This window comes from Mchenga conophoros, linkage group LG18 (assembly GCF_057382185.1).
Source record: "Mchenga conophoros isolate Kocher_MC1m ecotype Shallow Benthic linkage group LG18, M_conophoros_male_GT1.1, whole genome shotgun sequence".
Lineage (NCBI taxonomy): Eukaryota > Metazoa > Chordata > Actinopteri > Cichliformes > Cichlidae > Mchenga > Mchenga conophoros.
Genome location: NC_140543.1, coordinates 6347679 through 6374669, shown reverse-complemented (window position 1 = coordinate 6374669; position 26991 = coordinate 6347679). Strand labels below are relative to the sequence as shown.

Here is a 26991-nt window from a genome sequence, read left to right as displayed (position 1 = left end):
AAGGATACTGCTTCCATTTCTTTTTAATAAAAACAGTTTATATCCAGTTTTATGTAAATTAGTATTAAGGTTTCTTCTACTTGTATTAAACTGCAGTTTGCTGGCTGGTGTTTTGCCTTTTTTTTAATATTACAAAATACTTTTCACCATATAGTAATATTTAACGCCCACATATTTTTTACTATTCCTTAAATTTTAATTAGACGGTTTTCCTCTTACCTTCCTGGTCAGCGGTACTTCTATTGGCACAGGAACCACCTCAGCCAGCAGGCAGCCATAGAAGGCTGTCATGAAGGAGGCGGGGTCATTGTTAGGGAAAACTAGCGCCACCTACAGGCAGAATGAGACATAATACATGTGTTACAGATTAAAACGGGAAGAAATCTTTGGAAATTTCAGGATGGACGGAAAGTTATGATGTTGCCTTGATGGTTAAAGCAATAAACAAAAAATATTTGGTTATTCAAACCAAACCAGGAGTTACATTTAAACCAATCATAGCCTGAAATATCACATCTGAAAGGATTTCAGAGGTTTTTGTTTTACTTAAGAGAGAGCACGAGACAGAGCAGACAAGGCAGCAACGAAGTCAGGAAAGGAGCATGTTTTGTGTCTGTGATGCTGGATGCTGATGGCTGATAGGAGCTGCCGCCAGAGAACCAGAGAACAACAAAGCTGAATCATTTAGGGGGCATCTGGTCAACATCCCTCCCTCTTTCACTTCCTCTATTCCTCTCCTTCTGCTTTCTTTGTTCTGTTTAATTCCTCTTCTACTTTCAAATATCTTTTACTTCACATTCTCCTGCTCACAGTCCTTCCTCTCATTCCAGTCGTCTGTCTTCAAACCTTCTGTTAGCACATTGAGGTTCAACTTAAACCTCTGAACTACTGGTTGCCGTTTTAAACAGCTCTTGTTAAAAACACACAGAATACACTAAAACTCAATGCTAAAATTTTAATTTCTTTCAGTAAACAAGCTGCACCTAAAGAAATTGCGCTAACGTAAATTTGGACAATTTCTCCTTTAATGCCATCACCTTGTGTCTTTCACTTCCTCGCAACTTTCTGACTGTGTTTCATAAGTTTGGTGACGTACAGTATTTACAGTACTAGTGCAAAGATACAAACTTCTCTCCACTATCGTGTCCACAGAGCATGAACCCATCAACCCGCTTTCTACGTCACAGCTAGGCTGTTATCTCGCGCTCTAGCATTTTGGTCCAGTTCAGCTCCAGTTGCATGCTGTGATGATAATGGTGGACCCCTGCTTAAGTTCTTAATAGCTTCCATATACAGTACAGTACACCACAAGAGTGGATGTGAGTGTGTTAATGTGTGTGTGTGTGTGTGGCAGAGAGTTGGCGGTATAAGCTAAGTGCACCTGAATGAATGAGAGTGGTGTAATGATGCTTTAACAGGGCTATTGTTGACATGTGCACGCCTCATTGAAGCGGGTCAGGTTTCATTTGTAAACGACAGCCGAGAGCTTCACGTTTTCTGCTTGTAAAGGCTGCAGAGTGCATGTCAGGAAACACTGCACGTACGTGAGCTGCCCACTTGTTTTCTTTACATCGCATATCTCAGTGTGACTTTCGTCCCGTCTCCCACAGCAGATGCCGCCCCTCCCCGAGCCTGGCTCAGAGTTTTTCTTACCCACTTCCGTCAAATGCGTTTCTCTCTTTTGTTGTTAACCTTACAATTTAAAGAGTCTCGTTATTGTGATTCGGTGCTATATAAATAAAACTGAATTGAACTGAACTGCCATACATTCATGGAAATTCTTGATGCAAAACATGCAGAGCTATTCATTGCTTCATGAAAAGTCAGAAAGCTGGGCTAGAAGACTAGAAGGTACTGAATGAATAAAGAGGAATATCTGTCTGAAAATAGAAAAATGATCTCGGTGGGAGAACAATGTCAGAACTGTAAAGATGTGCTGTTGCACCAGCTTTCTTTGGTACCAAGTAAATGCGAAATTATTCCAACTCGATCTCAACAAGACTTGCATAACAGCGATGACACAAAAAGAACGGCTCTAATGCAACACACTAGGCCATTAACTAGTTACATGTTGCAGCGTTGTGTTCTGTAGTGGTAATGGACATCACAGCTACAATGATGTTAATACAAGCATGGGTCCTTCAATTATCTGCACAATGAAAGCTTAGAAGAAAAAAACACTTCCTGTGCACTTGTATACAATCGGGAATGAAATATGATACTTTTGTTATTATTGCACAGAAGGACAAAAGTGTGATGGTGAAGTTCAAAATGCATGAAATAACTGCATTGTACTGCAAATATAAGTATCTGCACAGACAGCATGCTAACACAAAGCTAGTGAAGAACCCAGAGCGGTGTTAAAGACGAGTGTACGCTGGCCCCCAGCCCAGCAGCCAGAGCCTGGACTTCAATAAGTAAATACCTTTACCTGTTTCTACAGCACAATCACAGTGGAGATGGCTTTGAACCTCAAACTTAAACACCAGAAGAAATATCATATGCATGTTTTGATTTGGAGGGTATGCATGTGACAAACATAGGAAAAAAAGAGAAATTCGGTGCAAATCTCAGACAATCCATCCATCCGTACTGGACAGGTACTCCTGAGTGCACCGTGCATTATGGGATTAACACTTCTCAGTTGAAAGTTCTTTATTGTCATTCATCATAAGACCAAATGACAGAACGAGATGACATTATTCAGGTCTCGGTGCTGGTAAGGATTAAAATATAGAAAGCTCTCATTAAAAAGTAATTTAAAAGTAAAGATCTAAGTGAATGTAATAATAAAAAAATAAAAGAAATTGAATTTAACGAACTTGATGATTGTGTGGTGCTCAGAGCCTCTGGGAAATGTTTTTTACTCCTTTCTCATTTTAGTTTTTTCACCTCTGTAATGACTCCCCCCGTGTCACATGACACCACAGCTTTTTAAAAAACTCATTTTGTATGAAAATTACTGCCATTTGATGCTCTTTGCCAGAGTTGGAGTCCGTTTGGATCAGCAGTCCCCTGCAATAATGATGTCATATTAAAAATGTAATTCAAAAACAAAACTTGGCACAAGAGGACTTGTTAAAGAGAAACCACATCCACAGTTTTATCTGATTCTTCAGCAGCATCATTCCCTGAAACCTTACTGAACTTGTTTCTCTGCACAGAAACACAAAACCTCTAACGTAATTTCATAAAGTAACAACTCCTTTATTGTTGCTCGCGTGTAATTAAATCTCATCGGCTTTCTAAACATTCTCCTGTTGAAACCTATTTGTTTAATCGTTCTGCAAAGCACTCTGCTCAGGTGAGATACTGAAAATATGCAGTGTAATTTCTCTAAAAGCTCCAGCAAAAATGTCTTCTAAACAAATTACAGGGGAAAGAATTTGCAATGTAATTAAACACACAGCCTTCTGGCTGAAAACGTCACACGCTGGCATGGAGCCAGTCTTGACTCAGTCTCCCACTGAGCTGGAAATTAAGCTTAAAATAAAGAAGAACGAGGGGCAAGAAGTATGGGTGTCACGTGGCAGCAGAAACATGTGGGAGCATTACTGAACCTTTTTCCACTTAAGCATGATTTCATGTGTGGAGGCATGTGGAGTGTTGGGTAATAGGGGGCTCTGAGCATAATGTGATGATTAGCATGGAACAGAAGAAAGGAAGCACAATGCAAGAGTCCATGTTTAAAGTATTAAGTAACCTCCATGTGGCGGATTTTGCATAAATCCTGAGAGGTGACGTCAACAAACTCTCTCGCTGCTTTTTGATTTACAAATACCAAAAGAAACAAAGCGGGAAGAGGCTGATGTTTGTGAGTCCAGCTCTTTATACAGGACGCTTCATAATAGCTCACTGGAATAACTTCTTACAAATATTATGATGTAGCATTTTTCTTGTTACAGAGTATTAAAGTGAAGCTGTAGAACGAGAGAGGAGAGAGGAGAGGAGAGGAGAGAGGAAAGGAGAGGAGGAGAGAGGTGAGAGGCGAGAGGAGACAGGAGAGAGGAGAGGAGAGACGAGAGAGGCGAGAGGAAAGGAGAGAGGAGAGAGGCGAGAGGAAAGGAGAGAGGAGAGAGGCGAGAGGAAAGGAGAGAGGAGAGAGGCGAGGAGAGGAGAGGAGAGAGGCGAGAGGGGAGGACACGCACCAAAGGTTCTGGGTGGAAAAAAACTAAATTGACACATTTCTTTGATGGTGGAAAAAAAGGAATTGCTTCAGGAAACCGCTCTGACAGCTTCCTTGTTGATGAAAAGTGTCATACGCAGGAAAAATGTGTCACTTGTTACTGAGAGGTCTGAACAAAACAGAAGGTTGAAAAGGAAAAATGTAATGAAACGGTAAACCAGTCTGACTGCCCGGTGATAGCAATGAAAATCAATTATAATTACTATCCAGGAACACAGCGACCTTCAGCACCGTTATCTGTCTGAAAGGATTAAAAAAGAGAAAACCTGCAGTGAAACGTTAGACATAGAAACGTATGGTCACACTTCTTTTGGTGCTAACTTTACTGCATATGAATTTCACTTAAAGTTCCAATATTTTAAAAAGAGTGCATTGAAATGAATCATACAGCAACAATTTCTAAAGTTTACAGCAGTCAATTAGTAGCCAAGTGCAACAATACTTAACCGAATGACAAATGCAGTCTTAACACGCTTTGCAAAATATTTTGTTAGAAGAAGAACACAGAGTTGTTTTCTAACCACAAGCTGTTTTCACTCACAGACAACATGAACTAGAAAAAATGTGTCTGCTGTCGCTACAACAACCTTCATTTACTAGCCCGATGTTCTTTCTGCGTGAAGTAAAGCAGCATATTATCAACTTTAACACTTCGGCGAGCCTCATGATGCACAGTTTTTATGTTTCTGTACCACGGACAGTGACAGGCTCTCCGATCAATCCTTTCAGTTTTTAAAAAAACAAATAAACAAGAAATATAAACTAAAACAAAAACACCCTCCGGAGCTGAAAACTGAAGCCAAACAGTGCAGTTCCTGCATGAGGCCCTTGTGCACACGCTTACTGACACTACATGGGAGTGTCTCAAACATACTGGATTACATAACCTACTCTAAACTCATAACAATTTAAAAAAATAACACAGAAACCAAACAAAGCGAGCTAAAATAAACTAAAACAACTCCCACGTCAAGAACTGAGGTCTGATGGTTGACTGGGTGTCTCATAAAGTCACATCTGATGACCCTCCAACGCATTATTGGAAATAACTGCTTGTTTCTGTGTTACCAGATCACTTGCAGATCCTTTTCTCTTTTTCCCCCAATTGTGGCCTCGCACTCATTTCCCCCCCTTGGAAAATCTTCCCCTTTGTTCTCTCTGCGGCTCTCTCCATCTCAGCCCATCATGAATGCTTTTGCCTCACTCACCCGGTCTCCAGGTCTCACGAGCGGTTCTTGTTTGGTTCCCAGTTTGTGCAGCAGATTGTACGCCACCTTCACACTTCTGGACCACAGTTTACCTGCAAAAACATTTAAACGATGACGTCACACAATAGCTCGTGCAGACAGATAAAAGGTGAAGCACGTCTTTGAGAAACGGTTTGAAGTGACCGATAACAAGTTCAAGATGTTGTTGATGAAATACGTCCTCTAGAGATCAAGAGGTGGACTGTCAGGAAGCCTTTCTGTACCCAATAAAAGCATGAAAGAAACATCTCTGTGGGAACAGAGGATGACAACATGAGCCCCCATATGTAACAAATTACAGCACTGATATGACACGTGATTTTTAAAATACTTTGAAGTTTGACGGTACACCTTGTGGGCGGACTGCTATGAAGGTAATCGTATAGATTTCATAACATCCAATAAATCAAATGCTCCTCGTGACTTTGGTGTAATTGGATCCATGCAGGCTGATACTTTGCAGTTATGGTCAAAGCCTCGGGACATTAAAGGAAGTCATATAGGCTGCATTAGGATGACACTAAACAGATAAAGAGATTCAGTGTCTAGATAAGTGCAGCTGTTACTTTAAACTTTAGGTAGCACAAACCAAGCGCTTACAAAGCAGTTTAAAAATACTTTCTTCTTACAGAAGGTGTCTGTCAAAGGAACTTTCAATCTCCCTGTAAATATAAAGTTATTAAATATTATCTGATCTTTCTGATCGGTTTCATTTTCCCTGGCAGACGGACCCCGCTCTGTTCATTAATGCAGTAACTCACAACAATGGAATCAATTTCCTTCCTATTTCTTTTTCCCCCCCTAATTCAGACTGGCAGATGCAGATATTATGCATGGGCGATCCAGCATGAATTCTTTCTTGTTTTTTTTATGCTAAATGAGTTTTTTTTCCTGGTGTTTGTCTGAACTAATGAAATGAAGAAAAGCTTTAGGATCCCAGGAGGAAAACAGACAGTTTGGACCACAAAAAGCAAAGTTAACTGCAGACAAACATCAGCTACAAACATAATTTCTTAAAAGCGAAGCACCCTACGTCCCGTTGTTTACAGGTGATGTCAGGAAAGCTTGTTGGAGAAAATTATAAACGAACTTATCTACTGGTGGACCTGTGGACTTTTATTTCCTCTGACTGCCTCTTATTGATTTTGGGATAAACTAAGGATCTGAACCAATTCCCAGTATGAGATAAAACATAATGATGAATATAATGATTCTGGACTGTGAAGAATGCACAGCTTCTCTCTGCTCTAGTAGAGAGAAGCTGTGCATTTTTGGACTGGAGTCCAAAAATAAGAAAGCTGAAACTCAGCATGGAAGTTATGAAATTTATCATTTATCTTGAAATAAATCCTAAAGATTTAAATATGTCCTTCTAATCAATGCTATAGTAAAAGAAAAAAAAAGTCTATTCCTGTGAGTTCTCATTGGTTGATTTTTTTTTTTAATTAAGAAAACTTTAAAGTACTTTTGTTTGGTTTTGTTTTTTTATTCTAGAAAGACAAAGATAATGCAGCAAACTCCAGGGCTTAAAAATGAAGCCAACGTGGGCGTGCAAAAAGATAAAAAATAAAAAGATGTAGTTCCTCTAATGACCACTTGAGGCTTTTTGTACAAGAGCATAAATCCCCACAGACTTCCTGTTAAAATGCCCATCCTTACAGCATTAATATACATGGCTGCAGGCTGTGTGGTGAATTATAACTCACCAATTTAAATGTTATTAAAATATGAAGATTGCTATTGTTAGCTCATAATACCCTCATCGGGACCTGCTGAGGTCACGAACAAATAGACTCAAGGACAGCTTTTACGACAGGGCAATAGCCCTAATCAATGTAAATAGCTGACCTGACTGGATACCTCCCTGGACTTTTTTTAGGGGGGAGGTAACAATGTTTAAAACAATAACAATAATATTTATATTTATAACAAGGTGCAATAATAATTAATGTGCAATAATAACAGTGTGCAATACACATACACTTATTCTTCTTTTTTATACTAAGTTAATATACTGTGTTGTGTTGTTTGTTGCGTTGTGATGTGTCATATCGTGTCGTGTTGTGTTATATGTAGTGCCGACGTAGGACAGTTTTTCCAATTTCATTGTACTACTGTACTATGTATGACTGTGCAATGACAATAAAGAGTTATCTTATCTTATCATAATATGATCCCTTCTATACTTTGAAAAAACAAACTTGAAGGAGGCCAAACTGCTAACTTTGGGACTTCAAATCGGTCCAGAAGCGAATGTATGATGTCATGATGGTTACGTCCCTTTTTTATATACAGTCTATGGAGAAAACATTATTATTCAGCTAAAGAGTTCAAAGTTCCATATTTGCTCCATGAGATTGTTAAACATACTGTTTACTACCAGTAGCGCTGCCTCTAAGTAAAGGATTAAGTGGAGACATAAGAAAAGATGATGAGCTAACATCTGCAGACAGAACTCTGGTGCTTAAACAGGATTTGTATTTCTTGCAGAGAACACTCCAAACAAAAGCAGATGGACAGAAGGGTAATCAAAGGAAGACATCAAAGCGAGAGCATCCCAAACACAGAGAAATAAAAAGTTTACGCTTCCTCTGCACGCTGAACACAAATCCGTGCAGATTTATCGATAATGTGATTTGTTGGAGAATAACACCACAGGATCAAAGCGTGCCGAGAAACTTCTCGTCTATTGAAATAGAAATATGTCTGTCTCCTGCCTCTTACGTGGGGTTATCTGCAGTGCAGAGCGGTGAGGGTTGAGTTTAAGGACAGCCGGAGAATTCTGTATCATGAATTCTCTCTCTGTTCTCCAGAGGCAGAGGACGACTCGAAAGGAAGATACAAAACAAGTTTGTCTTTGTTGGCCGACATCAAAGGGAAGACACGACAGGAATGAAAGATGCGGCAGACATGGAAAGAGAATGGCTGAACTTTAGATTCAGCACTGCACTGCACACACGCACACATAATCTCACCGTGTTTTTGTCTCTGGTGGCGGTCTCCGAGCGCTGGCTGAAGACATTTCACAGTCTGGTGAGCGCTCATATCGCCTCATCATCGGCAGCGAGCTCGCTCCCCACGAATCAGTTAGTTCAGTCACACACGCAAATAAACACACAAACACATCCAGTGCCAATTTGAAGCACCTGCAGTAAAGTTGCCGCCTATTCATGTTAATCCTGCGTGAACTCATGCGTGCGACAAAGGTGCTCGAGCGCCATCAACATCAGCAGAGATAAGAAATGACACTTAGGCGTACTTCAACTTCTCCTGAGAATCTTTAGATACCTTCATCATTTTGAATCAGAACACAACGAGGCCTCTTACTGAGAAACACTGGACTGGCCACTTCTTCTGATAGGACCCATTTAAGGAGTGTTGCCATTTAAAAAAGAAATAGGTGTCAGGTGATGGGCTGGGTGGACAAATACATACACTAGTGTTGTGCATATTATATTGATCCGATTCCAAGTGAAGATAGATATAAAAATAATGGCACGGCCAGGTGTACCCCTCAGCCTCCTAACAGATTTGTTGCATTCACAAGATTTTCAGAAAACTTGACCTCTGACCTTGAATTTGAGATTGAGGTCGCCGCTTTGCTCTCAATTTCACATACTAGTGCAGGGGTGTCAAACTCCAGTCCTCGAGGGCCGGTCCCTGCTGCAACACACCTGAATAAAATTAGTAGGTCTTTGGCAAAACTCTATAGAACTTGACTGCATGCTGAAGTGGTAACCCCTAACCCTACTCAAGTAAATGTGTTTGGAAAAATGTAGTTCTGAAAGTACTTTTATTGCATCATGTTAACTCATGAGCTGCTGTAACACAAATCAAATGGCTGAATTGCCACATTGGCAGGCAGTCAGTCTACAGAATCTTACTAATGACCTACTAATTGTATTCAGGTGTGTTGCAGCAGGGACACATGTAAAAGTTTCAGGACACCGGCTCTCAAGGACTGGAGTTTGACACCCGTGTACTAGGGCAGCGGTCCCCAACCCCCGGGCCTCGGACCGGTACCGGTCCGTGAGTCGTTTGGTTTGGAGTTGAGGCTCAGGTGTGAAATGTATAGTTTTCAGGCTTTTTATCGGTTTTCAGCATTATTTTGTTATCGTTTTTATCGCTTACTCGGTTTTCCTTGGTCTTTTCACGTGTGTTATGAATAAACCTTCTTTTTTTCGGTACCGGTACTAGTTTTATTTTGTTGTATTTATCCGTGACACCTTAAAGGCCGGTCCATGAAAATATTGTCGGGCATAAACCGGTCCGTGGCGCAAAAAAGGTTGAGGACCGCTGTACTAGGGTGTCCGTGTTGCCCGCCTGTCTACCTGCCCGGCAGGGTGACAACAACACCCCATCAACCTTTTACAGCTGAGGGGGCAAAACAAGCTTATGTAGGGCAGAGCAGTGTGTGTTGCTTTATGAGATGAATCATTATTTTGAAGCACCTGCTTTTAACGACCACTTAATCATTGTGATTTACTGAGATTACTATGATTATGATTATTTTCCACAACAACTTTTTAGCGTTTTGTCTATTTTGGAGACTTCTTTTTTTTCTCTAAAGCCCTTCGGTTCAAATTCTGTTTTTTTAAATTTGTGCCACAGGATATAAACAAAAGACATGACAGTTCAGATATTTTTCATAGTTGATGGCTGAATTTTTTTTTCCCGTTTCCATAAAAAGAATTTATTTAACACAATTCAGTGGACTGCATACTGAACAGAAACAATGTATCAATCTTATCGCGCTAGTATGGATCCAATACCAGCGTTGGTATCAATGCTATCGGTGTTTGGATATATCCACCTCTAACACAAACACCCAACTGAAATTTAGTAAAGCCTGAAGGCTCAGTAAAGATTATGGACAAAATTATACTAGCATGCTTTAGTCTACTCATTATTGTAATATACTGACTATTTTAGACTTAGACGGAGGTTTTTACTTGTTATGAAACCTCTTCGTTGTCACTGGGGGGGCACGCTGCAGCTTTAAGTAAAAGATCTGAGAGCTTCTTCCAATTCATTTGGGTGCATGCCTGTGTGATGCTGGGTATGCGTGGTGTGATGTGTCTGGAGTCCTCTCAGTGTAATTTCATTCTCCCCTCTGTACAGCTGGGAGGTTTGACTCTAAATTCATGAGGACCCTGAGAGAAGCAGCTCTGTTCACGGCAGCTAAATTTCTTCATACCCTCCGGACCTGAAGTCGTTTTCTCTGCTGCTGTTTGGGAGATGAATAACTCGGTCGCCTTCAAGCGAAGAACAAGAGAACTTGTTCCAATTTGGGTGTAGATTTAAACTGTGGCATTGAGCCGGGGGACGACGTGATGGGATTCAGCTGCAGCGAATGTGTTTAGGGAGCTGGGACGATGGCAGCGCTGGGGGCCAGAAGGCTGTTACATGTTTGGTATCGGGTTATGTTACTGTTTACTTTGCAACATGTTCTCATTTATGGCTGCTAAAGACTTGCTTTAGTTAATGTTTACGTTATGCTGACCGATTCGAGGCTAAATAGGATTTGTATTTCTGCAGGATGCACTGTGGTCTAGCAGTGCTTGCTTCTGCAAAAGCAAAGATCGGTGTCCATAACCATTAATGTTTGAAACAGAGCACCAAAGTCAGCCGAGTCTGTGTACAGAAACTAATACTAGAGGGCACAGAAGGAAGGTTTTCATATTTTTTCAAGAAGCTGTGCTGAAAGTCGCACAGGAAACAATTCATCTTAAAACATTTTCTCAAAGTTTGAACCTTCAGGATAAAAAAACTTTTCCACCCTCTATAGCAGAGCAGTTTTCTTTTCAGGCATCTTTCTTCACACTTGCTAATGTGCTTAGCACCCTGTCTGGCTGCCATTAGGGGAATTATGCTCACACAGCGGGTGTTAAACATTGTTTGGTGCTACACTTAATCAGCTTGGAAAAGCCACCATATGTGCCGAAAACAAGATGCAGTTCAAAGAAAAAGAAAAACCCTCTTTTATGCACATATTACAAACATTTTTTGTTCTCTTTCATCGTGTGTTATGACAGTATTTTGAAGACTGGTCGCTAGGACGATTTATTTGTGGTCATGTGAGGCGTCCGATGTTCATTTTGGATTTTCGTCTTCACACAAAAATATTTCAACCCTTTTTCCTTCAGCTCAGATCCGAAGATTTGACCTTTGGGATGACATGCCGCGATGCAGGATTTCCAAGACTTACCATATGTGAGGACGTAGAGCGGCTTGCCGTTAGTATCCATGGTAGTGAGACACGGGGCCTTCGGAGAGATGGTGCCCCACCTCTGAAGGGCTGCCTCCAGAGAAGGGGGCCAGTTGGTCACCACGCCCAGCTGCTCACCCCGCATGGGTACCATCTGTGCCCCTTCAGCCTTGGGCTGGTTAGGGTCTGGCTGTTGGACTGCAAGTGAGCACGAGAAAACAGAAGAAGAAAATAATTTTTAGTCATTTTTACTTATAATATGTATAAGACTGATTTAACAAGCACCAAAAATACTCACTAAAATATCTTTTAAATGTTTGTTTAAATTACAGTGACCAGTTATTTTAGGAAATAAGGTGGAGAAAATATGGTCACAAATGCATTCTGCAGCATGGTAACAAGGCCAGACATACACCCAGTGCCACATGAGGAAAAAATGGAAGACCTGCTACAGATGGTCAACATCGTGAGGTCAGTCTGGATTTACAGGAAGAGACGGATGAGTCCGCCTGAATCTAGGAACTTTCCTAAGAGGAACGTTCCTGCCCACTACTGTAAAACGTTTTAAAGGCAAACGGTGGTCACGTCAACCACGTCCAAAATATTCACCCGACCATCAAACCACCACAAATGAACTATTTTCTCCCATTTAAGTCAAGTTTCCTAAAATAATCAGTCCAGCTGTTCAGGTCACAGTCAAATTAATACATTTATGTTTCTTGGTTCTTTACGATCTGCAACTTTTATTGCAGATTACAGGACATCAAATATCTTTAACTTTGCTTTTATGCTTTTTTAATAGATTGAAAAGACATAATGTCAACCAGCGACCTTTTATGAACAATATGACAAAGCTGATATTAAATTAACCCGTATAAATCAATAGAATATCATAATACAGAATTGTTTATTCTTATGAGTTCACTGTATTATACAGCCATGTAGAAATGTGCGTGTTAGGAATAATGAAACATTTACTGCGTGTCACCACTGCTGTAAGACAGAAAGTTCACAGGAAAGAGCTTTTAATCAAGCAAAACGCCCTGCTAATGAATTTCAACGACATACTGAACCAAACCGAGTCTTTCCAACATTTGCTATTCATGCTTAAATTATGAATTAACTTCTGGCTCTGCAGCGTTTCATGCTGAAAACAGAAGGAAATATTCATCAGTTAGACTCTGCTTTGTCAGAGGAGACTTTAGGGAATGAGGTTCAGTCATTTGTCTGCATAGATTATTTTTCAAAAGTTTTAGCAAAATATATGTTTTTACCACCACTCAACTTTAGGTCAACACTGAAAGAAAGACTGGCAGAATCATTGTAATGTTACGTATTTGTTTTAAGCCTGGAGATTTGCATTTTGGCTCCAGCTGTGTTGGGGGGGAGCCAAAATATCAGGATAGGCTGGAGTACCAAGTTATCAGCTAATGCTAACAAGCTAGGTTAGCATAAACTGTATGAGTGCATCACACAGGCACATGCTAATTAACATGCTAATTAGCTCCAAGTAATATACAAATAATAACTACAGTTTCACTCACTCAACTGTTAGACGTCAGGGAATCACCCAAAAAGCCACCAATATAAAAAGCTAAGCTAAGTAACCTAATTTAGCCCCTAACCACGCTACCTAGAGACTGGTTGGTGACACCCTGGCAACCACTGGTCACCAAGGAAAAATGTGTAATCTCTTGGCTGCTGGAAGAAACTATGATACAAAGTTAACGTTTCCCCTTTGGAAAGTTGTTGCAATGGTAGGGGACAGCTTTTACTTTGAAGGTTCTCCATTTCCAGCTTGTGTTGCATAGGTTTCACTACTGCTTAGGGAGTGTTTGCAGACAAGTCAGCACCTTCCATGCAAAATACAGCAAATCACTGCAATCTGGTAGCAATCAAAGCATTCACAGGGAGGTTTTTGGTGCAGCATCCTCTTTGAGAACAACAGCTAGCTGACCACTCTCGATGTTCATATCCCATCTTCTAATGTGGATGAGGGGGTGGTCTAGGCACCAGGGGGCAACCAAGTCTTTCCTTAATTGGCTTCACACATTTTTGCAAGAACATGAATCAAAATATACAAAAACACGTATTTTCAAGTATTTTTAAGAGTGAAAAGAGAAGCTGTTACCCTCCAAAAGCTCTTCAAAGTCATCGACGAAAAACTCTCTTAATGGCGGCCGTTTGGGTCTCTTCAGAGTGTTGACGAGTTGCTGTATTTTGGCTGAAACTCTGCTGCTGACTGGAACACCTGTGGAGCGTGAACAAACACACAAAAAGACCACACGTTTTAATCCAAGTCGTAGCTTAGACTTTCTAATTGCGCTTTCACAGGTGCACACGTGAAGTAGTCGCTGCTTTCGGATTCCACTGAGCAGCCCACCGTTTCATCCGTGATAGAAAAAAATCCCCAAGTTTTAACACTACACTGAAGAGCCCTCGAGTGAGCAATCATGACAGCTGCCGTACAAAATGACACTCAAAATGCAAAAATAGCGTATGAGATGAGGTGTGGGCTCAAATTGCTCTTTCATTAAGGCCATTTTCAAACCCACAGAGTTTGTAGCCTTAAGACAAAGAAGGAAAATGAAAGTCTAAATGTGGATGTAAACAGATGTACTGGCAGACTTGGTTTGGGCTGCAGGGTGAACCAAAGACAGACGTGATGTTGTTAAGATTATTATTTCGTCTGTGTGTGAAGGTAAAGGAGCGCTACTCAGTGAAACTCGAATACTTTTGTTTTCACCCCCCTGCAGTCCTCGGGTGCTTATGCTGGTTTTTTTTGCCTTTTCTCTCGTCAGGCTTTTCTCAACTGAACACAAAGGAAGCGTCTTTTTTCCCATCCCTGGCTGTTTCACATTTATCCAGTCAAAAGATGCAACATTTAATTCATTGTACTTATCCTTGCAAAAGACCACTGCACTGTATGAACTGCCGATGTTAGAGGTTAGCTTGCAACACTCACACCAGCTGTGCGTGCGTGGGTGGATGTTAATGTACATTCATGTAAAACTCAAACTGCGACTGACCTCAGCAGCTCACCAGGAAGTACATTTCTTTTATCCAAACATTTTCTTCTGCCCCTTAAAATGTATTAAGAACATGCATAAAGTGCACGTTAATGTTTGGCGGTGCAAATTTTAATCCACCCACACATGCTGCACACGTGCTCCACATTTCAACATAAAGCGGGTGAAACAGGGCGGGAATGAAATGGTGAACGACGGATGCATGTCGCAACAGTGACCGACGAGGCGCTGCAGACGAAAATGAAGCGTGACAAGAGGAGGTGCAGTATTTGCTTTACCCAGAAAAAGGACTCTACTCTTATTCATCTGATAAATTATATTTTGTTTTCAAATTTGGGGTTTCTAGATACCTGATCGCAAGATCCACTCGATCCACTGCATACTGCAAATCTCATGTTTTATACTGTACTTCACCAACCTGTCCAAGTGTATCCTGTTTTTTGCCCAATGACAGCTGGGCTGGGCTCCCTCTGCAAACCTGAACTGCATACGTGGTTAAAACAATGGACGTCTGGATAAATGTACACAAGTTACAAAAAGGAAAATACCCTTCAAGGATAAAAAAGCCTTAAAAATTTAATATAATACTTTTTTTAAAAACTACCACAGGAAACCCTCTAAAATCAAATGTTAAATCCTCAAAAATCCAAACACTAAGTATTAATGATGAAACATCTTTCAACTAAAGCTCATCTTTGGAAATAAAAGTCTGCGCAGCCCGACTGGAAGCAACACAATAAAAAGTGTTATTTCAGATGAAATCCTGTCTACTTTGTTGCATCTCTTCCAACCAAACATCCCGACAGGGCCCCGTGTGCAAACTCTGGCATCTGATCTATCAAACTACTTCATGCATTCAGCATCTCGGCCCGCGGCAGCATCCAGTGTATTGTCTGATGAATAACTCAGTCTGCTGGAGCCTCGCGTCCCTCCAGAGAAGGAATTATTGAACTACGAACCAGCAAACTGCCAACCTCTGTCATCTTTGAGGTCTCTGCAGAAATCTGTGGATTCATCTTTTGCAGTGCTAAAAGGCATTACGAACCAAATCCGATCCCCCGCCACGTCTGGACTACAAAGAGCTGGTTTATATAACCATGAATGAAGATAAACTCTTTGTTGGATTTTGCTGATACAGTTTGTGTTGTTTAGACTACAAGATTATACACCTGCCTGTGATAAGAAGAAGAGAAACACCTGCAGAAAATTATTACCAATGAACTTTTTTGGTTTTACTTTTGCAAGAAAAATTAAAACGAAAACATTGAAACACAAAAGCAACAAAAAACACAATAAAAGCCTCACATGAATCCAAAGTAACAAAACATTCTAGCCTTCAGCTCTTCTTCTCTCATCATGATCAGGATGTTCTTCACATCCACTAAGACAGAAAATATGATGCATTCCCCCAAAGAAAATGCGACACAATCAGAGAATTTCACCTTGAAAAACACGAGCAACTGTTCATATTTGCCAGTCTTGACTCACCGTCTCCAGTTTCCATCAGCTCCGCGTTGCCGTACTTGGGCGTCTGTCTTTGGGCTGCGGTGCCAGCGCCTGGGGCTCTCTCCACCTGGATGGCGTCGGTCGCGGTGGTGTTGGCGGTATTGTTGGTGTAGCCGGTGACATCTGGAGGGGCAGAGTGGTTCTCTGGGATGTGAGAAAATAGGGAGGCGGGTTAGTACCCTCACACATCCTGCTGTTACTACACTCTAAATGTGGATCAGAAACCCAGCACAACCCAGTAAATTATAAACATATCTGCTGAATGTCAGACTAAAGAAGTTTCTACTTAAATGAAATTGACACAAGAAGTCATAGATGAAGATGAACATCAGTGAAACTGTTAGCATTAAAGCAGCTGAGGTGTCAATCGAACGGTTAAACAAAAAGTAACTGATGAAATAAAACGTTGATTAACCGATAACGACTGGAGACAACTGAAACATCGGCTGAATATTAATAAGTGTTGTGCATGCAGAAAGGACATAAGGTGTCAGTTAAGTTGTAAAGACTGAAAGCAGCGGAGTCGTCAGTTTAAATGTCGGTTGAATCACCAGTTCTTGAGCCAGCAGAGGCGAAACATCAGTGCCTGAAAACAGCTGTGGCTTCAACAGGCTTTCAGACAGGAAGTGACACAGACAGTCAATGAAATTCAGATAATTAACAAAGTTAATGCTTTAGATATTTTAGTCTGTTTTACTAAAGACGGTTCCATAACCTATTGTCTCATGCAGCAGGTAGTTTAGGAAGGACATTGAAAGTATAGCAAAGCAATAGTAACGTTTGTTTGTGTGCTTATAGGAAAAGTTCAAGATGTAGACTTTATTAACCTGCTATAAAGGCAATAAAATGATTTCTAGTAAAATTCTTAAAGATATGTGGATAAAAACACTATTGGAAGCCACAAGAGAAAGAAAATTAGGAAGAAATTCACTGACTACCAAAGAATCTTTAAAGACGAATCATGTCGGGGGCTTAAAGATGTGACACACTTCAAAAAAATAGAGCAAAAATCCACCAGAACCACCAAATCCCTCCAGAATCTCCCAATCATTCCTCACTGATCGCTCCACAAACCGCTCATTTCACCACCACCTCCCTCTACTGCAACATCTGCCTCTCTCTCGAGCAAAAAAAAGAAACAAAAAAAGACTCCATTTCCATCAACACCCACATCATACCATTCATTTCTGGTTGTTTTTCACCCTATTTTGTGCTGCATTTAGATACTGCTTCAACCTGTCTGCTGTGCCTAATGTTTCAAAGCACATAGCATTCCTTAAATTCTTCGAATTTACCTCTTTTATGAGGCTGGGATGCAGTTGAGCAACATCAAACGCTGTTTACTGTTCTGCCCGAGGGCTTCTTTACTTTGAGTGGTCGAAGCATGAAATGATGATAGCAGGAGGATGCGCGGTGAATCTAAATTGGGATGTGTGTAGGTATATCCTTACGTATCCTTTACTGTATCTTTGCACTGAGTCAGAGTGCCCACTTCAAGTTAATCCAATAGAAAGCCATCCCCACAAAGCCAAAAGTAGGTTTGTGGTTCTACGCATTGCTGTTTTTGCTGCGTTATGTGCGTCATTTGCATTGGGTTACCACTGCATTAACATTTATAGCACGCTGAGATTGATCTTGTAGTCTTGGGTTTCAGAGTTGCAAGGTTCCCTAATGTTCACTGTGGGTCATTTTTGGCATTTAGTGCTTCGTGCATTTGGAAATCCCTCCAGCTTCTCCTTATCGGGCCTCCTGTAAGGTCAGAGGTCAAGTGCAGATGTAGAAAAACAATCACAGAGGTAATCAGGATGCAAAGTGCATTGAAACATCTGTAGGGTGCGTCTTAGACATTAACCACTTTCTGAGAATACTGGGACACTATCCAACCATTGAGTCCATCTCGGTTATATTTTAGTGTTGAACAAAACACACTTAAACCCTTTAAGTTTGAAACACAGCTCAAGGGAACTAAAAGTCGTCATTTCAAATTGTACCTCAACTCCAGAATAGCAGGACTGAAGGAGCACCTCTTTGCTTAACTTCTAAAACACCCTCAAAGAGAGGTCACCACTTTGGATGATTTATATGTGAACGCTTGCCTCGCTGCTCCCATTCACAGCTTCCCGCATGATGCACCGCTGCTTCAGTCAAGGACCAGAAGACAAAGGAGATCAAACTACTTCACGGCGTGAAGGTTCCTGCTGTGAAAAGGCAGCAGAGCGAGTCATGACTGAGGGGTCCTGTTCACAAGTGCTGCTCATGTTAATGTAATTCACTCCATCCCGTGCCCACGATTAAACTCACTGAGATGTTTCGAAGGATGCTCATTACGTCACTTAGCATCTGTTTCGGATGATGAGACGAGGTTGGGTTTCTGGTTTCACATCATTGTGTTTTATTCTATTGAGAGCTGTCAGCATTGACTTTCATTATTCATTTGGCTTTGATTAAAGGTCTATTGGCTCCATCCACCACCAACTATATATAACCTTATATTTGATGTTCTCTGTAAATGAACTTTCTGTATGTGGATTCACTCCTTGTGTTTTTATTATCTAATGGCATTGACTTGTGTTCTTCCTTCCCACTGTCGCCAAGTGTTTGCTCATGTCAGAGCGTTGCAGCATCTTCTGTTATGGTGTAAAACACTTTGAAGTGACCATTGTCAGCTGGTTCTACATAAATAAACCCACAAGAATTGAAGAGAAGCACTTCATGGATTCAGTCATTCATTTAGTGCCCCATCTATAGCCAGTTTTTGTTTATATTTCTTTAAACTGGTGAAATGTGAATAGGTTGATTTAGCCATTATCATTTTGACGTCTACATGTCGATACTGCAAAAATAAAAGGCTGTTCTGATGCATCTTTTCCCAGTTGTTTATTTGTGTTTATGTCTCCTTTATCCAGAATAATGAGGTGAATTACCAATGACCAAATTAAATATTTAATTCACAACACAATGTTAATCATTTTAAGCTCTAACGACTTGTGCTAAATGTAAAACACCAAGAGCTTACTCATTTTGTTTTTTTTATTTGGTTCTATCCATTTAATGTCACGACTCTTTCATGTGTTCGAACAAATAAAGCCGAGAGCCGCTGAGCTCAATATGAAGTGAAAGGCTTGGAAAGACTGAGAAATATAAGTGCACAGTGAGAGAAAGCAGGGATGATTACTAGCAAAGCACTGAGCCCAAGCCAGCTGGAGAGAAACTGAATTCTTAATCCAGACATGGACTGCATATCAACAATGCAGCTCCCAGCACAAGCATGCTAATTACTGTAGCACGCTGTCTCTGCAACATCTGGGCTGACGGTTTGAGCTACACATATATTCTCTGTAGGCACTTGTTGTGCAGCATCTGTGAGAATATGTGTGTGTGCATGCACGCACACATATTTGCACCTCCGGTGACCTCATCAGGTCGTCTTTATGAAGACCTGAGACAGAGCTGAATATCATCACTGGCTAAGGATGAGGATGAGGACGATGATGATGATGAATGCCTCATTCACTGCTGGAATATCCATCAGAGAGGCTGAGGCTGTTTCAGGGACAGGACACTTTAATGTGCGGGCTCAAGGATCTGTGGCTGGTAGTTTGCAAGCCCCACAATTGAAAATGTCTCCATCAATTTCTGTGAATCTTGTTGAAGCATTACTGTGGATAAATGTGCTTCACAAGGAAAAGTTTGGGATTTTCTTTCTTTCTCTTGAAAAGGAAGTACCCTCGCTATAATTTGTGTCCGCTGCCTATTTACACTGGACAAAAACGTTTAATTATTCATGCATTCTTGTGAATCGGGCATTAAATCCATCTTTGAGTAAATAAATGCATGATTTTTACAAAAAGTTCCATCATAGTATTTCTAATATATTTCTTACAAAAATATAAAACCAAGCTGTTTATGCTGGATCAATAGAACTCAAACTGCACTGCAGAAACAGGCTGATTTGGGGCTTAACGCAGTGAATGACAAGAAAAATACCAGCCTTTGTTTGTTTTTGAAACAATTTTGTGTTTGCAGGGGGTAATGGGATGCTTTGGTTCTTTGTAACACCAGTGACCACTGGTGTTTCAGGCACATCTTAAAACTGGTTTATATTTTATTTTGTTAGATGATTTGGGGACTATGCCTGATATTTCCCCACTGTCTTACAATGCTGCTGGTGAAAAAGTTCTAAAGTATTCCAGTATATTTACCTTAGATCAGCTGATCTACGTATGCAGAAGAACACAAAATTTTATTTACCATCCGATCCTGACTCATTGGCATATTAAAGAAGTTTCTGCGTCGTGTGTGTAAATGCCTGCTCTTCCATGTGAAGCTGCAGCTCTCCTGCACATATGTAACAGTCAACAGGCTGCTGCAAACCTCAGTAAACACATTTGTATGATTCGTTTAAATACTCTCCTCCCAAAATTTACAAACACAAATACATGTGCATGTCCACACTGATACTTTTTTCCTCCCAAGCACCAGAAGAAAGCTGCTGAATTGCCCCATGATGCTTTTAATTTTATATTTTCTTCGATGGGAATTTTACTATTAAAGCGATTTAATTGCCGATGATATCCAGCTATATCTTTTCATTTAAACCAAGTGAATCATGAGTTCAACATGAGTAGCATCCATGTTAAACACATCTCTAGATCTTTTTTTCCACCTAAGAAGTATTAATACTTTTAGATGCACCGTTTAAGAGAAGCTGGAGGTGCTCGTTTATCTCTAACAGCTACTGTAATGCACTTTTTTACTCAGTCAGTAGAGCAGCCCTCAGCCATGCTGCTGCTGAATTACTCTCAAGTAATAGGTTAACCAGACGATCTCATATTACATTACAGCAGTTGTTCCATAATTTATAATCTGTGGAGTAGCTTCGATTTGTGTTTTCATCACTGCTGAATTTGCTTTTATTGTTTGTGCTAATAAAGAGGCAGAAACTCGGGCCAGGCCACAGTCAGGGAGCACTCCTTAGATAAAAGAAAAATAGAAAACTAATGAAAAGCCTAATTAAGAAATAAAACCAACGTGTGCCATCACGACAGCTTCGATGGACCTTTGCACTGATTCTCCAGGTTTCTGGAGCTGCAGAGGAAGGAACGCTATTCGTCTCCACGATGGTGGTGGTGGAGAGACGTCAGTCAAAAATCACTCGCAGGTGTTTAATAATGATTCATGTCACTATTGTAGCTCATTAACTTTGTCTGCTCTCTCCCACAGTTTGTGTTTTGTCCTGTTTGTTCTCTCTTTGTTTTGGTCTTTTCTTTTCTCTGACTCCTGGCTGCCTCTAAATGGCGTCCCCTCCTCCAGTCTGGTTATAGGGACGTTCTTCCTCCCCGCTGTTGCTAAGTTCCTCTACAGGATCTTTAGGGTTTTCTCCCCCATATTGAATGCAAAGCAACAGATTTTTTTTAATTAAATTGGCACTACATAAATGAGTAACCGAATAAAACTAAATGTAGGATCAAGATGTGAATCACTTCCTCATCTCATTCATCATGTTGTTCCCAAACTGTTTTCCTCTTCCCTTAGAGACCACCGACCTTCCCCTTGCAGATATACAGCACTGACAGGGGGGCTAAGCTCCTGTTAAATCCCAGTCGGCCTCATCTAGACGCCTTAATCACATTAAATATGGGAACTATTCCAGAGCAGTGTTAGTGGATTCAAAGTCTATTTTTAGTTTTTGACAATGACAAATGGTTAATTAGAGGTCTGTTCTTAAAGTCTTTCTTCAAGTGACTGCTCCTTGTTTGCTCCACCATGGATAAGTGTATTTTCTCTGGCAGTCCAACAGGAATGGTGCAAGGAGTCACTTCAGTAAATGAGCGCATCATCCTGTGCTGCTGCCGTTTTACATGCCAGGCACTGAGTGGTGCAAAGCAGGAAGCGTCTTCAGTTCACAACTCTTGGCTGTTACATGTCGTGCTGGTTTCTTTGATATAGTATCTATGATTTGAGGTAGCAGATTGCAAAAAATACAACACGAAAAAAAATTACAGACAAAAACTAAAACAAGGAAGCGGACGGGCAGCCTGCATTCCTCTACCATCTGCTTTCTGGCCTAGATGAAAAGCTGCTTTGAAAGCAGATTGCCTCTGGCTGAGAAAACAACTAAAATCATGCTGCATAATTAGGCAAATCAATAAAAAACGACAAACAGAAGAACCTTGAAAAGAGGAAAGAGTCACACAAGCTGCTATCCAGCTTCTTTAAAAGCATTGTTGATTTTCCTCATCAACAATTCACACTTTCAAAAGCTGTAAGCACAGCCTTTTTTCAAATCCACACAAACAAACTGCTTTCATGCATCTACCACAACAACTCAATGCTACTCCTATCAAGGTTAGCATTGATGGTTTCTCCTCTGCACTTATACAACATGGCTAGGCACAAATTTAATTAGCGGGGAAACAACTGAGGAGGGGCACAGCTCGAACAGCAGGCATATGATGGAGGGCACTGTGGAGAGAAGGTTAGCTGAAAATTATGAGGGGGGAAATACGACATCCCTGTTCGTGCCAAGGGATGGCGGGAGACTGACCCTCATTCTGGGCTCTCCACCAGCCATGCTCCGATTGAAACTTACCGGAGCGTCGTGGACCAGAGTTTCCATTCTCTATCATACCAGCTGGCACTGCCCTCCTCCTTCTCAAGGAGAGGTGGCTTAAAAGGCCTGCATGTGAGGAACAAGAAGGGAGGGGAGTCTTTAAAAGTGGCATCAATCGCAAACCTCTGGTCTTTGTTTTTGACACAACACAGCACATCAACGCAAAATCTGAGTTCACAGATTAAACTGTAACTGGATAATGTGAAGATTCTCCACACTGCAGAGTGTTGTGGGAACAGGAGAGTGTTTTCCACGGGACTTTACAAAAAGAAGCCAAAATAGGAAAACTCTGGTGAGGAAAGAAACTCCCGACGTAAGCTGTGTGCGTACATGGCTTTTAAATTTAAAGAAATTATATCTGCTGTTGGTTCTCAACAGTGTGCAAGGCATTAAAGCACTCAGCTGCACACAGCTGGATGTTCTGTGAGAAATGCTCCATCAGGCTGTAGTTTTCATTTCAGCTATTTTGGTGCTTTGTGTCACTGTGAATTATGACAATCCGGACCAAACCGGTTCCACTGAAGTTGCAACATTTTTACAAACCAATTCTGGTTCATCTGTTTCATTCAACGATCCGCTTTCGCCCTTCTCATTCTCCGTCGCCGCCATGCTTTGTCCACCATGTGCGTATGAAAACAAAGGCCATGTGCGCTTTACCCATATTCTATCGCGATATTTCATTTTCTTATCATTGCCTAACACTGTACCGGTATTACCTACTTTAAAGTATCACTTTTTTCATAAATACACGAACAAGATTCCTGTTAAATTACAATAAAGTAAAGAATGTGCACCTATAATCTACAAAAACAATTTCTTACTATAAAAATATTACAGCACTATACTCTATAGAATATAAACTTCATTACACAATATTGTCAGATGGTTGCTTCCGATTTTACTCTTAATTTATTGTACCTACTCTAATTTTAATAAACAGTAATTGCAGGTATATCTGTACTGTATTATATATAACTATATAATAGAGGTGGGAATCACCATACATCCCACGATACGATATTATCACAATACTTACCGCACGATACGATATTATTGCAATTTTTAAAAATATTTTGCGATATTCAGATTCTGTACATAAAAGTAAACTTTATCAATATTCATTTTATCTAATATCAAAGCCTCGCACTCAGTCTTTCTCTCATTTCAGTCAGTTTTATTGTTGACAAACTGAACGGTTTGTATTACAGTCTAGTCCAACTTAACTGAATGCAACCATCTGGTACAATTATAGCTATTCTGAACTATGCAATTTATGAAAACTATGCAGCCCCTTCAGCAACTGAAGAATTTGAAAGTAAATTAAAACTAAATATAATTTTACATTAAATAAAAGTTTTAAACTTAATTAAAATAAAACATTTCTTAAATTAAAAGAAGTAAACTGTCATGTTTATTGCTGCCAAAAAACAAGTTAAACACATTTGGACAGTGAAGGAATGTCAGGATCCTTGCTCAGAAAAAGGATCAACATGCTCTGAGCACAAAAACCTTTTTTGTAACAAAATATCGATTTCTGCTGTCCCTGTATCGATACATTATTAGCAAACAAAATATCACGATACTACATAGTATCGATTTTTTCCCCCACCCCTACTATATAAGCATATATAGACAAATTAGACAATAACCTTCTGCAAACAGTATTTCTTATAACTCAGCAATATAATGCATCATAAAACAATATCATTCATTCACAACAAGTCAGCAATTTAATGTAATGCAAATCAGTTTAACTAATGCAATAGTTATCAGCTTCTTCTAATTCAGGAGAATAATGCAAACTAAAACTACATAAAAATTCACAATCTTTAATTAGGGGTATAACATGGCATTCTCCTGCTGTTTGGACAGCAAAATGCTGCTGTATTCAACATTACACACAGGAACAGCAACCACATACACAAGCACAGACACACAGGTTCTGTACAGGAGCTGAACTCAGCCCAGAGTCAACAATAACAACCAGATCGTCTGCGATGATCCTGTGAAAAAGATCTGCAGGCTGGAGGAAAATGTGGAGAGATGAAAGGAGCGATGACCAATTGGGGAGATATGAGAGAACAAAAAGTTATCGTCACAGGCAAACCGAGCAGTTCTGATAAGAGCTGAATAAAAAACAAGGGGGGGAATGATTCTGTTCATAAACTCTCCTAAGATTTTACACACACACACACACACACACACACACACACACACACACACACACACACACACACACACACACACACACACAGATCTAGGCTGTGTTGGCCTTGAGCGAGGAAACGAGAAGCAGAGCTTCAACCCACACGTGTGCACACCGCTCAGGATTTCCTCTGTGATAAACATGAACTCTGTAACTTCACAAAAGAACAGGCTCAATGAAACTTTACACCAACCAGCTGGAAAAATTACAACAACATGATGTGATGTAATGGAAATCCGCAACTCTCAGGGTTAGCTATGCAACCAAAGACGCTGCCCAGGACTCAACTGCCTGTCAGCAACAGGCCTCTGTATACCAGCCACAGTACAGACTGGGAGGAAGTCAAAGTCATCGATTAGAAGTAAAAAACAAACGGAGGAATGTTCTCATCACCTGAAACGAGACATCGCTGACCTGTAAGTGCGTTTCCATCTATTGGTTTTATGCACATTTTGAGGTTTGACTATTATTTTAATCTTTTAAATGATCTCAGAAGAATTAGCACCACCAGCTGTTTATAACAAAGCATGGTTGTGGGCGGAAATCTGGCTAAAATGTGGGCAACATTTGGATGCAGTTTGTGCCTTTTGCTAATTGCATTATGCGCAACGATGCCAAGGCTTCATTCCAGCCATGAATATTTATGTAACCGGGGTTTATAAATACAAGAAAACCTGTAGTCATTCATCATCCCTTAGCTGTGAGTTCCACGTTTTCTGTATTCAGTCCACAGAAAGAGTGTGAGTGAAGCAAGTAATGAAGCAGCAGAGATACCTGACAGGTAGTAAATTATCAGTTCTTGCAGACAAAAGTCTTTGCTGTGGGTATAAAGCCCTCAGGGATGGTGACAAAGACCGAAACACAATGACTCAACTGGGTCACGTACCCATCTTTATTCCTCACACAGGCCATTATTGCTTTGATGGCTACAAATGCACAAATGCATACATTTTATTGTGAGGCAAGAGGTCACACACGTAATTGCAAAAGCAAGGCACACAACTGCAGCAAGGGCAGGAAAATACATGCCCGGACCCCTGAGACAAACTCTGATACCCAAAGAGGGGAGAGAGGGGGCTGTAGTCTATTCCAGCTACTACAGGACGAGAGGCGGGTACGCCCAACATAACCCCACCAACTGCACCAGTCCAGAGCCCACACAGACACAAGGAAAACATGCAAACTCCACACAGAAAGGACCTGGCCAGCTGCTGGAATCAAACTCAGGACCTTCTTGCTATGTGGCAACAGTACTAACCACCGTACCAACAAAAATACAAAATACAGCCCACACGCAAACAAATTCAACTAGGGCCAAAGTGAAGGAATGAAGGGAGAAAAGGAATGCAGAAACAAACTCACGGGGAAATGGCTGAAAGTGCGACTGAGGTTCAAAGAAGACCTGGCAAAGCAAGAAAGAAAAGCATGGGAGCAGATATATACTGGGGGAGTGCCCGGCTAATTAGAAACAGACACGGCAGAAAATAAAAACACGGGAAGGAGAAGAGCTAAACAGGCCTGCTCGGTTATGATGAAAATCATCGAACAGTAGTAGAGGATTTATTAAACTTTTTTTTTTTTAAGGGCGTCGTCCCATCAGAGCAGCGAAGGAGCTGGATGTAGGCTGGGTGGAGCTGGCGGGGGGGGACTCTGTGTCTGCCGGTGCATTATCTTCAGAGCTGGATACCAGCCGTGCCAGCGTGAAAACAAACCTGTCTCCGCCAGAGCATTCAGTCCTCGGCTGTCAGGGAAATGCACAAATGGGTTTCTGTGGCAGCAGCGAGCCAGTTTTTCACTTTCATGTTTGCGCCGTGTTTTCGACATGAATTGAAGCTGCTGGAAACCAACTTCCACCCTGCTGTAGCGCTGGCAGAATGTCCTGCCCTCCCAGTTTTGCAGGGAAACGGTGTGCTGGGAAAATCGCATTCAGTCCTTTGGCAGGTATGCTTAAAAACTTTGTGTGAAAATTCTCCAGACAGGAAGAGGAAAGAACAGA

At 40.8% G+C, this 26991-nt stretch overlaps 1 protein-coding gene across 8 annotated transcripts in view; it reads right to left on the bottom strand.

The window, feature by feature from the left end:
* LOC146553084 (disco-interacting protein 2 homolog C) overlaps positions 1 to 26991 on the bottom strand; it is a 199788-nt gene that overhangs the window by 42520 nt on the left and 130277 nt on the right. For 6 of the 8 annotated variants that reach the window (XM_085255366.1, XM_085255367.1, XM_085255369.1 and 3 more), the window contains exons 6-10: positions 16159 to 16320; positions 13773 to 13892; positions 11642 to 11839; positions 5395 to 5486; positions 220 to 330 (exon numbers count right to left, since the gene is read on the bottom strand). In XM_085255366.1, the coding sequence (XP_085111492.1) occupies positions 220 to 330; positions 5395 to 5486; positions 11642 to 11839; positions 13773 to 13892; positions 16159 to 16320 (683 nt within the window). Of the gene's footprint in view, positions 1 to 219; positions 331 to 5394; positions 5487 to 11641; positions 11840 to 13772; positions 13893 to 16158; positions 16321 to 22768; positions 22856 to 26991 lie in introns of all 8 variants that reach the window. The other 2 variants (XM_085255373.1, XM_085255374.1) reach the window with 1 other exon arrangement.